Below are 12,602 nucleotides of genomic sequence, written 5' to 3' on the forward strand. Positions count from 1 at the left end.
TGAGAAAGCAAAAACAAAATTAGGTTCTGGGTACAACATACTGAACAGGCTAAACGTAGCAGTTAAAAAATGGCTAAATCAGCTATCTCAAAGATCATACGCTGCAACTGCAAAAAACATTGTTATACATGTACATGTATGTTACTGAAATCATTACATCTGAATGGCTATGATATAAATTGTCAGTGAAAATCGCTATTTGCTTTATGAAAAATGCTCTTCTGATTGATGAAAAACTTCAAATGTCAAAAAGAATCAATTAAAAAATATAAAGGTCAGTACAAATTTGTGAGATTAAAGTCACAGAGTTAATGTTGTTAAATATAATGCATTAACGATCCTATATGAAAGCTTTATACAGGCTTTTAGCACAATGAAATATAAGTCAACAAAATTTACTAAAAAAACAAACAACATATTTCACTCCAATGGCTTAGTACCTCAGTGAGTTTGATGATTTCTCCACTGCTGAGACAGAGCTTCTTGTTGTCATCTAACACAGTATTCATGTTCTCAATCCAAACAGCATCTACAGGACCATCAAAGATATACCACCGAGCATCCTCATCCATTGATGAGGAACCAAAGCGGATGAGGGATGAAAGGATACCATCCGTCCTGGATAGGTGAAGAAATATCAAATTATAGTGTGGTTGGGAGCGTTTCAGGAAAGTCCGTATTTTACATTAAGTAAGAAATCTTGGCTTCTTAGCCAATCAAAGGCAAGGCAAGTTGTCAGATTTGATAACTCGTCATATGAAGAATGTTGAGGAAATGCTCTCCTGACTGCTAAGAAAGCTTGAGTGCCTTTTTAGTAACCAACCAGAGAACAAATGGCTTCAGATCCTCATCAAGGGACCTGGTTATGACAATAAATACCTTTTCAAAGGGCATGGGCACACTGATTTGGTTTCAAACCCTCTGGAATTACAAGACCATCACTCTATTGACTGAGCTACCATGCCTCCAATTACTCTCCTTTAAAAAAAGTAAAGATGAACCCCCATGCCTGGATTGTTATTAGTTCTAGGCTGTTTCACAAGAAGTCAAGTCTGAATGACAGACATGCTGAAATGCCTCTGCACACATGATATTTAACGTGTAATCTTATGAACCCATTAGAGACTAGCTGATTATGCTGCAACAAGCCTTTTCCGTAGACTTCAGTATGCATATATGCATGCTCAGTCTCCAACAAATTAAATTAAGATACTGCAGGCTTTCTTACCATTCATGGGTGAGCAGATCAAACTCTCCATACAGCTGACCCATAGTGATTGACTTGGGGTTGACAATGTAGGTGTGTACAGTCTCGTAGTTGCCTCCTCCTACCGCTTCCTTCCCTCTCAGGAATGTCAGAGCTCGCTTCAAGACCTCATAGCACTGCAGATGGAGCATGGGAAAAATAGAACATTTTCATTTAAAGGTGAAACCTCTACTGTATAGAACAAACACCCAAGAAAAATGGGATGATGAGCAGGTGGTCTTCATTGACAGGTTCCTTTAAAAAGTCTCTGTGGATGTGTCATGGTCCAGACATTTGCCTAGCAATCATCAGGTCAGGGGTTCAAATCCCATCGTAGAGTTCATTTTTTTCAGCAAGAAGTTCATCTGCATTGCGCTGCACTCAACCAAGTTGAGGTAAATAGGTACAGGCAGGAAGGGAATCCTTAAAAAGCTGTAAGCACTGGAATTGGCAGCATAGCTTTACTGGGGTAGTATAGCAGCACCTTGGGAATCTAACAAGGTGTTTGTAATATACATTTTAGTGTCCTATGATATTATCATTATATCAATCATGGAATTGAGAAGTCAACAAGTTAAAGTTAATTCTTACCATAGTTTTTCCTGATCCAGCAGGTCCAACCAACATGAGACCGTGACGTACCACTGTGGTCTCATAGAGTTGAATGCACTTTGTGACGAAGCCATCTACATCCTTGAGACTGAGTTTAGAGCAATGCTTACGAATGGATGCATCTAGCTCACCATAGTCTATTGGCTCCTCCCTGATGGATGAAAATAAAAGATAAGACTTTAGTTCTAAAGCCTGTTGCATATCAGACATACAATAAAGGTAGCTCAATATTGTTAATATCTTAATGATTTCTTCTTTAGTTTCACTCTATTCTCAACAATACAGTACTGTATATGTAATCATAAAATGTTACATGGAGGAGGCTTGAAACAAATTATAGATCATTGAAAAATTATACTAGTACATGTACTTTGGTGTACAAATAATGCAAAGTTAAGAAATACTAGTACTTGTACTTTTCTATGTATGAGGACACAACTTAACAAGCTGATGATGATGATAATGAAGATGATGACAAACAATATCTAGTGCTATTTATCTGTCAGAAACATTCAAAGGTGCCAACTCCCCATATATGTTATGCAGTGGCATAAATCCATGACGTCATACTATTCAGGTGGGGGGGGGGGGTTGAACAATAATTTATCCCCCTAAATAATAGTTTCACCTCTTGGATTTACTCCCATGACATCATGTATTAATCACACAGATTCAATTAAAACCTGCTTAGACTTACTTGATTTTAGGGAAGAGATCAGACACAATACCGTTGAAGAGTTTAAGATCGTCTTGAAGGAACTTGGGAACATTTACATCTCGAATGGCTCTCAGAACAATCAGATCCTGAAAAATTAAATTATTCATTTATTTACTGATTTCATCATTCATTTATTTAAAATGTTCTATTTATTATAATTTCTATTTATTAAGTAATTTATGTTCCTTTGTTGTTCATTTTCTTACTTATTCATTCATTCTCTTACGTTATTTGTTCATTTATTGATTTATCTATTCATTCATTCAATCATTTATTCATTTACAAATATTTGCACTTCTTTAGTAAAACTAATTCCTTCCTTCTCTATCTATTTATCCATCCATCCATCCATCCATCCATCCATCCATCCATCTATCTATCTATTCATTCGATACATTACATCACCCTCCAACATCATGAATAAGGGCAAGAAGATCATGGAAAAATTGAAATGAGATATAAACATGTGATAAAAACAAATTTTACAATAGATTCAAAATGCTGGAATAATTAAATTCTACAAAGATGGTAATCTTAAAAAAAAAGTTATTTACCTCTGCCATTTTGGGGTTCTCTCTCTTAAGATTGCCAGCAGCTGAAATCACAGTCTTCACAGCACGCATACCAAAATCATAATGATCCTTTTATTGAAAGGAGAAAAATATTAAATATATTATTGGAATCTTTACAAAAACTAATATATATGCTGCAGTCAAACCTGTTTCATTTACCATCTCTATAGAAGGACCACCTAAGTAAAGAGAAAATTAGTTTTCAATGAATAGCATTTCCAATAAAACACAGCCCATATATGCTGTTTGATATTGTTTTTAATACCAAGGGTAGTTTTCACCATATCATCACAAATCTTCATATAAATTTGTAATAATCTGAATCAGAAAGTGAAAAATCTACTGTGTAGAGTGTTTGTGAGTTACATAGTAAAAGAAAAATCATAGGAGATTGAGATTAAAGTTCTGGCATGGTTTTTTTGGTAAACCAAACATGAAATAATGAAACATAGGCTGAAAAACAGACAATGTTGGAAAAAACGTCAAATTACTGCAGATATTTACGTGTAAATAAAAATTGCTCGGATTAAGAGCTGCAAAACAACATCAATGCCATGTTTATTTTTGCCATTTACCAAACAATTACTTATTTTCTACCAGAACCATTTGACACATGACTTTCATTTGGAGACACAAACACTTGGGTAATCATTTTTTTTTTAGATCCTGTTTGACTTCATGTTGTAATCAATATCAAACAGGGTCCAGCAACACACAGCTAACTAATTGATTCTAAAACTGATTTTCATGATACACTGTACAATAAGGGCAATGCAATCAATTGCAAAACAATTCCTACCATCAACTGATAAGCTTTGTGCTTCCAGGTATATGATGATCGGAAATAAAAAGAGCTGAAAATAGCTGATGAGCTGAAATTGAAAGTGCTGGGCAACAGCGGAAAGCTGAAGTTAGCTGACATTAAGCTGAATATCAAAATAAAAAATAACTGAAATCAGATAAAAAGCTGAACTCTCACATCTCTGGTGTCACAGAACACTGGAATTTATGTATAAACATTGTTCTCATACCTGTGAGCTGAGTTGTTCTGAAGAGAGCTTGAAGGTACTGGTAATCTTCTTGGAGAGGACCTTGGCTTCATTGAAACCAAAGGAATAGAGAGAGATCTCAGCAATCATGGCATAGTCAGGAACCATCATGGCCACTGGACGGAACAAAGCCTAAAGGAGACAGATCAAAAGAGATTTTACAGTAGTAGGAAAGATGCAAGTTATCATTGTGATCTATAAAATGATATATTGTAATTGGGAAGAATATCATATGGTTTACTGCAAAGCATTACTCTTTAAAATTATTATCAAGAAACCAATCTAAGACAATGTACTAGTTGAAGCATTATGTAATCAGTTTTTATTCTTCACATTAGCAACAGTCTATGTTTATTTAATTTTTGCATCTGAAAACTATAAATTGTTTAAAAATGATTCCATGTTAAAAATTTGCCCACAAATCCCAAAACAATGATTTCTACATTACAATTCCATTGCCAATTATAGGATTATGAATGAAGTGATATGTTACCTTGAGATTATCTGGTAGTTCAGTCCTACCGGCATAGCCAGGGTTCATGGTGATAAACACAGCACATGATGCCTTCAATGCAATCTCAACTCCCTCAAATACAAACCGATCAACCTGCAATAACAAACAATTGTATGAATAAAACGTGTATCACAGAAAACAAATTGAATAATAATTTGCAATCAACTGCAAGACATATGATTGATTCTTTCTGTACACTGTTTGCAATAGGCATAAAGTTACACTTAATCAACAGTTTACTGTATCTTTATGTCACCAGGCACAGATTGTATAGTGTGAGCCAGGGACATGATCACAGACTTATTACCATAGATTAGCTTACCCGCTGCTGCTGAGCTTTCTGGATGGTAGTGATCTGTTGAGCGACCACAGACAACACTTCAATGTCAATCCTGTTGAATTCATCAAAGCAGGCCCAGGCACCAGAGCTGGCTAAACCCTTGAGGAACTTGCCCATAGCCATGAAATCAAGCTGATCAGAGCAGTTGAACACTACAGTCTGGATGGCCAGGGCTTTACCAAGATCCTGGGAAAAGAAATAGAAGGTGACATTGTATCAGTTTGAAAATTATTAGCACATATTGCAAACTCAAGTTTAACTGATGCCATGGTCTAAGTCTCTTACAAAATTATCTGGATCCAAACTTTGAGATAAACTGTCTAGATTTTAAGAACTGAGCAAAGTTTTGAATCAGAAGCACTTGCACCAACCATTTGACCCCTTTGAAGAAGAGAGTAATTTTGAAAATTTGCCTTCTATCTTTCTTCTCAAAATCTGTAACTTACCTTGGTTGTCTCAGTCTTGCCCGTACCTGCCGGACCGGCCGGGGCACCACCAAACTTGAGATGAAGTGCTCCTGTCAAGGTCAGGTAACATCGATCAGTCAGGGGTGTGATCACAAGACGTCCACTGTTACCAAGATACTCGTACCCGTAGGTGAACTCGGCATTCACAGCTCGGACAAACAGACCATTTTCAACCCAATAGTACCTGGAACGGAAGAACCACGATCACAAAAATGACACTCTAGTACGTAAATAAAGATCATTAGATTTTGCAAAAAATTAATGAAATGAAGTGAACCAAAAGAAGGTTATATTTTTCATCATCCAGTGGTCTATATTCAAACGTTATTAACCTGTTATCATGCACAACTATAAAAAGACATTTAAGCCAAATTATTAATAGCTAAAAAAAATAATAATCAAGCAATAATAGAATCTCAAATCTGCAACTTATAAAAATGAAAAACGAATACAGTTTTGCAATGAAACAACCTCTTGGCTGCCTTATTTAATATCAATGCACAATAATTTTTCTAAAGCCATTTTGATATTCTTCAATTTTCATCCATAAAAAACAAAATTAAAACTGGATTTATGAATGTACAGTCGAGAAAGAAACTTACCTGAGCTGACTGATCCATTCAAAGTCATTGCTGTTCTGGACTTTCTCTTCCACCATCTTAGCGACAACATCTCTGGCATGAACCTCGATAACAATGAGAGCAGAGAGAACTGCTCGCTGAATCTTCTGAAGAGGTCCTCGAACCAATGCAACAAGGTCAGCAATCTATCAAGGGTCAAATAGTTGGGATTCCATATCAATGCATAATATTGGTTTCAATTTTTTTTTACATGAACACAAAGCTCCAAATTAATGATAATTTAGTTGCTTTCTTTTTTAAATCAATTTTTTGAGATTTGTATTTGGTTTGAAAAAGTCAATTTTCCTAAGCTGGAAAATTAAATATAAGCTACCAAAATTGATCAACATTATTTAACCAACATAACTACTAACTGTGATGAAGATAATTTTTCTGGTAAAATTTACACGAACAAAATGAGGATTAAAGTTGAAGGTTCACTCAAACATTAAATGTGCCTACTATGCTAGATCTGTTGAAACTCAGCAGACTGACAAAAATATTCTCAAATATTCTAAAAAGTTTCTTCCCTTTGAAACAAAAAAATTGGCAGTGGTTTTCAGCAAAGAATCTGGCACAGCATCATCTCCCATTACATGATAAACATAAGCTGTTGGCTCCAAAAGCCACTGAGAGATCCCACATGTGGCAAAGCCCCCAAAAGATATTAGACTATGACTTTAGTTAAGCTCCCCTACACTACTGAGTCTCAGTGTAACTAACCTGCTGGTAGAGTTTTTCTGATAGGTCAGGCAAGACCTTGTTCTCGAGTGCTTCTTCTACCATGGTTGTCCAGAATGTCTGACAGCCAGCAATGACCACCTGACCAGGCCAGTTCAACACCCACTTTGTTCTCTCCTCCTGGTATGAGCAAAGCATAAAAAACAGTGATAAACATGTAATTACAGTAGTTGATTCCATCGAAGTGCAAATTGTTTTATCAAGGCCTGTGTAGGAAAGAAAAGAGAGAGAGGTGCATCTTCAAAATGTTATGTTTAGTCTCCCTTCTCCCTTTCCTAGAATACCCATATATTGTCACACCTCACTATTTCACACTCCTCAATCTTGTGCAATTTTTACTGTTCCATTCCTCTTTTCGGTACATCCTGCTCCCATGTCCCCGAACCACCCCTAAACACCACCCAAGGATCCCAGCAATAGCCAACTCCTGGATTTTTAATGCTTTGAGGGGGAGGTATTGAGACACTCTCTCAGGATACTCCACATCCAGCAATCTCATTTCCTGTCATCCCATCCCTTCCTCCCCCATCTTTTCTTTCTATTCCACCCTTGCAAACCTCTCCACTACAGAGATCTGCTCTGCTCACCTTTGGATACTGCTCCAGGGATTTCCCCAGGATTTCCCGAAGACTCTCTCTCATGACCCTCTCCACCTCCAGAAGCCAATCTTCAACATTACCCTTCGGATAAAGGCTCTGGGAGAAGGGCACCATCTCACCATCACTGGAGAACATCTGGGTGATCTCAAGATCATCTTCAAACCGCAGCTGAAAACATACATGAGACAATAACAATTATATCAATAGAAAAATACATGAAAAGTAGTAGATTACTAGAAAACTACAAGACATTGATACAGAACACTTTTAACAGTCGGGAATTATCAAACAAAATAAAGTTTAAACTTCTACCAACCTAAGCAACATTTATGGCGAGCTTTCAGGACATTGCAAAATAAACTTCCAAATAACTTACATCAATTTTAGGAGTCTAAATAAGTCTTGCTGGTAATGGCAAATTTTTACAACTGACTGCTAGGCTACTCATTGCCATTGGAAGAATGAATTAAACTGCTAATTATTGATCTATCACATGCAAATTTGTAGTTGATATTTGCCATCACTTGAAAAAAGGTTTCTTCTTTAAGACAACCCATGAGACATTGTTCAAGTTTGATAATTGATAATCCAGCACTGAACAAGACTCACCCTTGCAATATTCTCAAAGCATTTCCTGAGATGGGGTTGTACTGCAGTGGGATCTTTGGTCTGGGAGAGGATCTCAAGAAGCTCGTCATCGGACAGGAAGTAGAACCTTGGGAAGGAGGCCCTTTTGGTCTCCAGGTACTCACTGAGACCCTTTTGAACCTGGTCCAGGAGCTTGTTGCATTCCTTCAGGTTGTCAAGGAGTCTGGCATCAGGACACAATGAAATCACCTAGTGGGATGAAAGACAACACAGAACTGACCTGAAAGGGGTTGTAAAATTCTGAAGACATTTTAATTGTTACAATGTCCACTTGTATCATGCTCGTATCTGTCACATTATCATGCCTGCAGTGCTTGGACCTTATTACCCTGGTCACTGCCAAGATGTATTCCAGCCACAAGGGGGCATTAAACTGCTGTACCATACCTGAGGATTTTCTTTGGCATTCTTCATGATCCGTCTCCACATGCGATCCATGGTCTGGTATCGCTTGCCTTCTACCGGAAGCTGTCTGTTGATATCATCAGAACTGAAGATGGGTTCTAAGTAAAGCCATGAGCGTTGACACACAAGCCATTCATCCAATACATCCTGAAATACAATATATCAATCACACAATTTCATTACTTTCAACAGATAAATACACTTCCCAATTTCTTATACAAACGTTGATAGATTTTTTATGGATCAATTTAATGAGCAATTCGGTTGGGGCAAATTTTTGTGACATACCAGAACTGAACAAAAAAAATTATCTCATGTAAACAAGGCAAATATCTACCAATAATCACTCCAGCTAAAATTAGTGTCTCAATTAGGTTTACCAATCAAATGTCATGCTATATTGCAATTCCAGACCCAAGAGTCTATTGCCAATGATAATATCAATGTGAGGTCCATTTTTTTTGGGGGGGGGGGAGGGGGGGAAATAATAATTTCAATTGCAACAACCCATAAAAGATTTCAAACTCAAATCTGGATTACAATGGAAGGAGACCTTTCTCACATTGACACAAAACTTATCCACTTCTAAATCAATCTTTCCTTGGAAATGAAATGGTAGATATCTATGTATGTTACGACATCTCATAACTTGTGGCCCAAACCCAATGGGATGACAAATTTTTCAGAAAAAAGCTACCATTCACCTGCGTCATTCTGAGTTTTCCTTCCCAAGTATTAATCCTCTCTTCAAAGGGCTTCTTGAACGGCGAGAAGGACATACTCTGGGTCATGACGATATGATCATCAAGCAGCTGAGTGCACTCATCGGATCCTTTCATGATGAACGTTCCTGTTTCCTTGTATGGCATGATCTCAAACACAACAGGCTTCCATTCTCCTTCCATCTTATCAAGAGCCTAGTTTCACCAAAAACACAGTAAGAACATTATATTCTTAACAATATGAAATTGATAAAAATCATGTATGAGAATACGAAAGAAAGAAAAAAATTATGGATGATGCTAAATGTGTCTTACAGTTGAAAGCTGGGGACCCTGGTCTCTATGAAAAGCATATTTCTAAAGTTGAATATCATTTTTTACATTCCTGATTTGCTCAGATTTGCAAAGACAACATTCAACCCAAAAAGACATTTGTACACATCTTTCTAACACCTTATGACCCTCAATTCCAGGACCCCCAAACCCTATGGTGATAGGTCATTTGAACGCTGTGGGCTTAACTTGGAATGCTCCCCCAGTGTCACTAACACAATGCTGAAATGCTGAAGGCCTGTGAAAATCTCTTAAAGAACAATTTTGTCATCTGAAAAGCTGTTTGATACTACAAAATCTCAAAATGGTGCTGAATAAATTTCAAGCATGTCTTTGTTCAGGCCCATTTTGACACTTTCTCATCAAAAACAATTTCTGCAATGACTGATAATTTTTAGAATGAAAGCCTTCACTTTTATCTCCATGCAAATTCTAAAACTGAAAGTGGCCTTCAGGACCAGGGTAAAGCCAGGCTCCTTAAATTCACAGGTTATCCAGCCATTCAAAAGGTCATGCATAACATTACAAACAACTTTACGAAACACCTCCCTTCCCCCTCTCACAATCTCTGTTAATCCTCTTTCTTGTTGAATGAGCAAGTTTGATAAACACATACCTGTTCAATGGAGTATTCTTTGCCAGCAATCTCTGCAACCTTGGCAATCTTATCGATATGAGCCTCAAGGTTCATCTCTAAGCACTTGCTGAAGGTGAGAGTGGCCTTTGGGACCAGGGTAAAGCCAAGCTCCTTGGAGAGGATGTCCCAATGACGGCTCCTCATACCAGGGTTCCTCAAACCTTGGATGAGGGGGATGAATGGCTTGAAGTCCTCTATCCAACCCTTGATCTTCTGTGCTACCAGCTGAACACCTGAAAAGATGATGAGTACATGTATTTGAGAAAAATAACCACTAAAATCACTAAACTGGCAACAATGTGTAAACATTACAACAAAATTATACTACACAATTCATAAAATCTTTCTCTTTAAAACACATTCTGATACATTAAATTTAACAGAAAATTGAAGGAAGTAATGGTATCTTACACTGATACACAGAATTTTTATTCATCCCGGGATAGCTTTGGAGCTGCTGAAAGGGATTAATCTTCAAACTGAATGAAAGCTGTTCAAATAATGAAGCTTACATGAATAACATCTCCACTAATGGATTTTAAGGAAATGGTATCATTCCTCAACAAACCTGGAATGTCTTTGAAGATCTTGACACACTTGTGGATGGTCATGAAGGAGTCGTTGACCTGCTTATCACACTGTTCAGAGTCAATGGTGGTTAGTGGGTCGGTCATCCAGCTCTCATGCCACTTGAGCCAATCAGAACAGGTGATCCAGAGGTTCTTGAACGGTTCAAAGTCTCTAACAAGCCTGCTCAGCTTGTCATACTGTACAAAGAAGACGAGGGGTGGAAAGTAAACTTCATATAAAATGTTGGTGATGTTGATTGTGATGATGATGATGATGATAATGATGATGATAATGATGATGACAACGATGATGTTGATTGTGATGATGATGATCTAGATGAGGATGATGAAAATGATGATGATCAAATGATGATGACAGTCATGATGGTGTTGTTGGGGATGAGGACAACGAAGATGATGACCATGATGATGATGATGATAATGATAATTTGCAACTTTAATTGCTTAGAAAACCATATAGTTAACTGTGCATTACAGAGAAAAATAGTTTTTAAAATGCCATTCCAAGTTAACAATAATTACCAAGATCATCTTGCAATATGTGGTAGTGGCAAATACAGCCAGGTTAGATACAATACAATTTCAGAGGGCATACTGTTTGTGCACAATGCTAGGCCCATCCAACGAATTGTATCTGATCGGGTAGATCCACGCCTTAAACGATGTACGTAGTAAGACTTACATTAGTAACAGGCATCTCAAAGAGACGTTCTCTGTTGTTGTACATTGATGCTAGTTGTTGACATTCCTTGAGTTGTTTGTTGACCCTACGGACTTCATTGGCTACCTCATGGGCCTTGCCGTTATCAGTATGGGCTGCAAAACCAGCGACTACCATCTACGGATGAACAATGTGATAATTATACAATATGATTTCTCTCTTTGATTTTACTCTATTTTAAGGCTGACATAGTTTAAGCAACCCTAATAATGAGAAATAATGTAAACTAGCAGAAGACTAAGAAGACTGAAAAATACCAATGCACATATGCAAAGATTGGCAAGAGTACTGATACATGTAATTGCTTAGAATGAAATCCATCTATTAAGAGAATGCCATGCCTTGATGATCAGTAAGAAATTACTTCTACTCCAAAATTATTTCTTGCATGAATTTTCTTTAAAAACACAATCAATTTGCTGAATTCTCATCGGGTTTGTATCATGTTTCTTTTTGCTGAAAATGTATCCTACACTGAAAGATTGTAGAATAGTTGAGAATTACAAGAATTGTTTGAACAAGTGAGGGGACAAGATACACACCTGAAGACCATCAAGACGATCTTGGAATGTGTTCTGATCTGTGACTTGGATCTTCTGGAACCGTTCTTGGTCCTCATCCAGCTGTACATAGGTATTTTCCATCTGCTCTGCAATCTTGTGTGGCCAGCCAATGGCATTCCATCTGTGTAACAAAGTAGAGATTTATGTTACTATTGCTAACTTATTTTACTAATATCTCTTTGTTATCATTACTCACCATAAATACTATTTAACGATTATTCTTACCCATGTTAAAAATCCCATTCTCTCATTTGCAGTAATAGCATCTGTACAGTGTTAAACAACTGGCAGAGTTAACTTTTAAAACAAGTATATATCACTCATCATGATTTTTCAAATATATATTTCATGGAAATCATAATTTTAAAGTGAGCTTATTAAAGTATTAAAAAGGTTTTTGCCTCTCAACAACCATGAAAATTACTAAGTTCTGTGTTATGAAAGACAAACATGTAATCACTATTTTTTTTTTTCATATTGACAAATGACATCCTCTCTTTTGCAA

The 12,602-nt window shown here is 36.9% G+C and overlaps 1 protein-coding gene across 3 annotated transcripts in view; it reads right to left on the reverse strand.

The window, feature by feature from the left end:
- LOC129270399 (dynein axonemal heavy chain 1-like) overlaps positions 1-12,602 on the reverse strand; it is a 70,823-nt gene that overhangs the window by 40,085 nt on the left and 18,136 nt on the right. For all 3 annotated transcript variants that reach the window (XM_064105674.1, XM_064105672.1, XM_064105673.1), the window contains exons 16-34: positions 12,077-12,218; positions 11,496-11,651; positions 10,792-10,990; positions 10,203-10,456; positions 9,236-9,448; positions 8,514-8,678; positions 8,088-8,315; positions 7,467-7,646; positions 6,862-6,999; positions 6,121-6,284; positions 5,498-5,702; positions 5,034-5,237; positions 4,691-4,804; positions 4,180-4,329; positions 3,131-3,217; positions 2,556-2,662; positions 1,838-2,009; positions 1,229-1,383; positions 441-618 (exon numbers count right to left, since the gene is read on the reverse strand). In XM_064105674.1, the coding sequence (XP_063961744.1) occupies positions 441-618; positions 1,229-1,383; positions 1,838-2,009; positions 2,556-2,662; positions 3,131-3,217; positions 4,180-4,329; positions 4,691-4,804; positions 5,034-5,237; positions 5,498-5,702; positions 6,121-6,284; positions 6,862-6,999; positions 7,467-7,646; positions 8,088-8,315; positions 8,514-8,678; positions 9,236-9,448; positions 10,203-10,456; positions 10,792-10,990; positions 11,496-11,651; positions 12,077-12,218 (3,211 nt within the window). The remainder of the gene's footprint in view (positions 1-440; positions 619-1,228; positions 1,384-1,837; positions 2,010-2,555; positions 2,663-3,130; positions 3,218-4,179; positions 4,330-4,690; positions 4,805-5,033; positions 5,238-5,497; positions 5,703-6,120; positions 6,285-6,861; positions 7,000-7,466; positions 7,647-8,087; positions 8,316-8,513; positions 8,679-9,235; positions 9,449-10,202; positions 10,457-10,791; positions 10,991-11,495; positions 11,652-12,076; positions 12,219-12,602) is intronic.

Source organism: Lytechinus pictus, chromosome 10 (assembly GCF_037042905.1).
Source record: "Lytechinus pictus isolate F3 Inbred chromosome 10, Lp3.0, whole genome shotgun sequence".
In the NCBI taxonomy this organism is placed as follows: domain Eukaryota; kingdom Metazoa; phylum Echinodermata; class Echinoidea; order Temnopleuroida; family Toxopneustidae; genus Lytechinus; species Lytechinus pictus.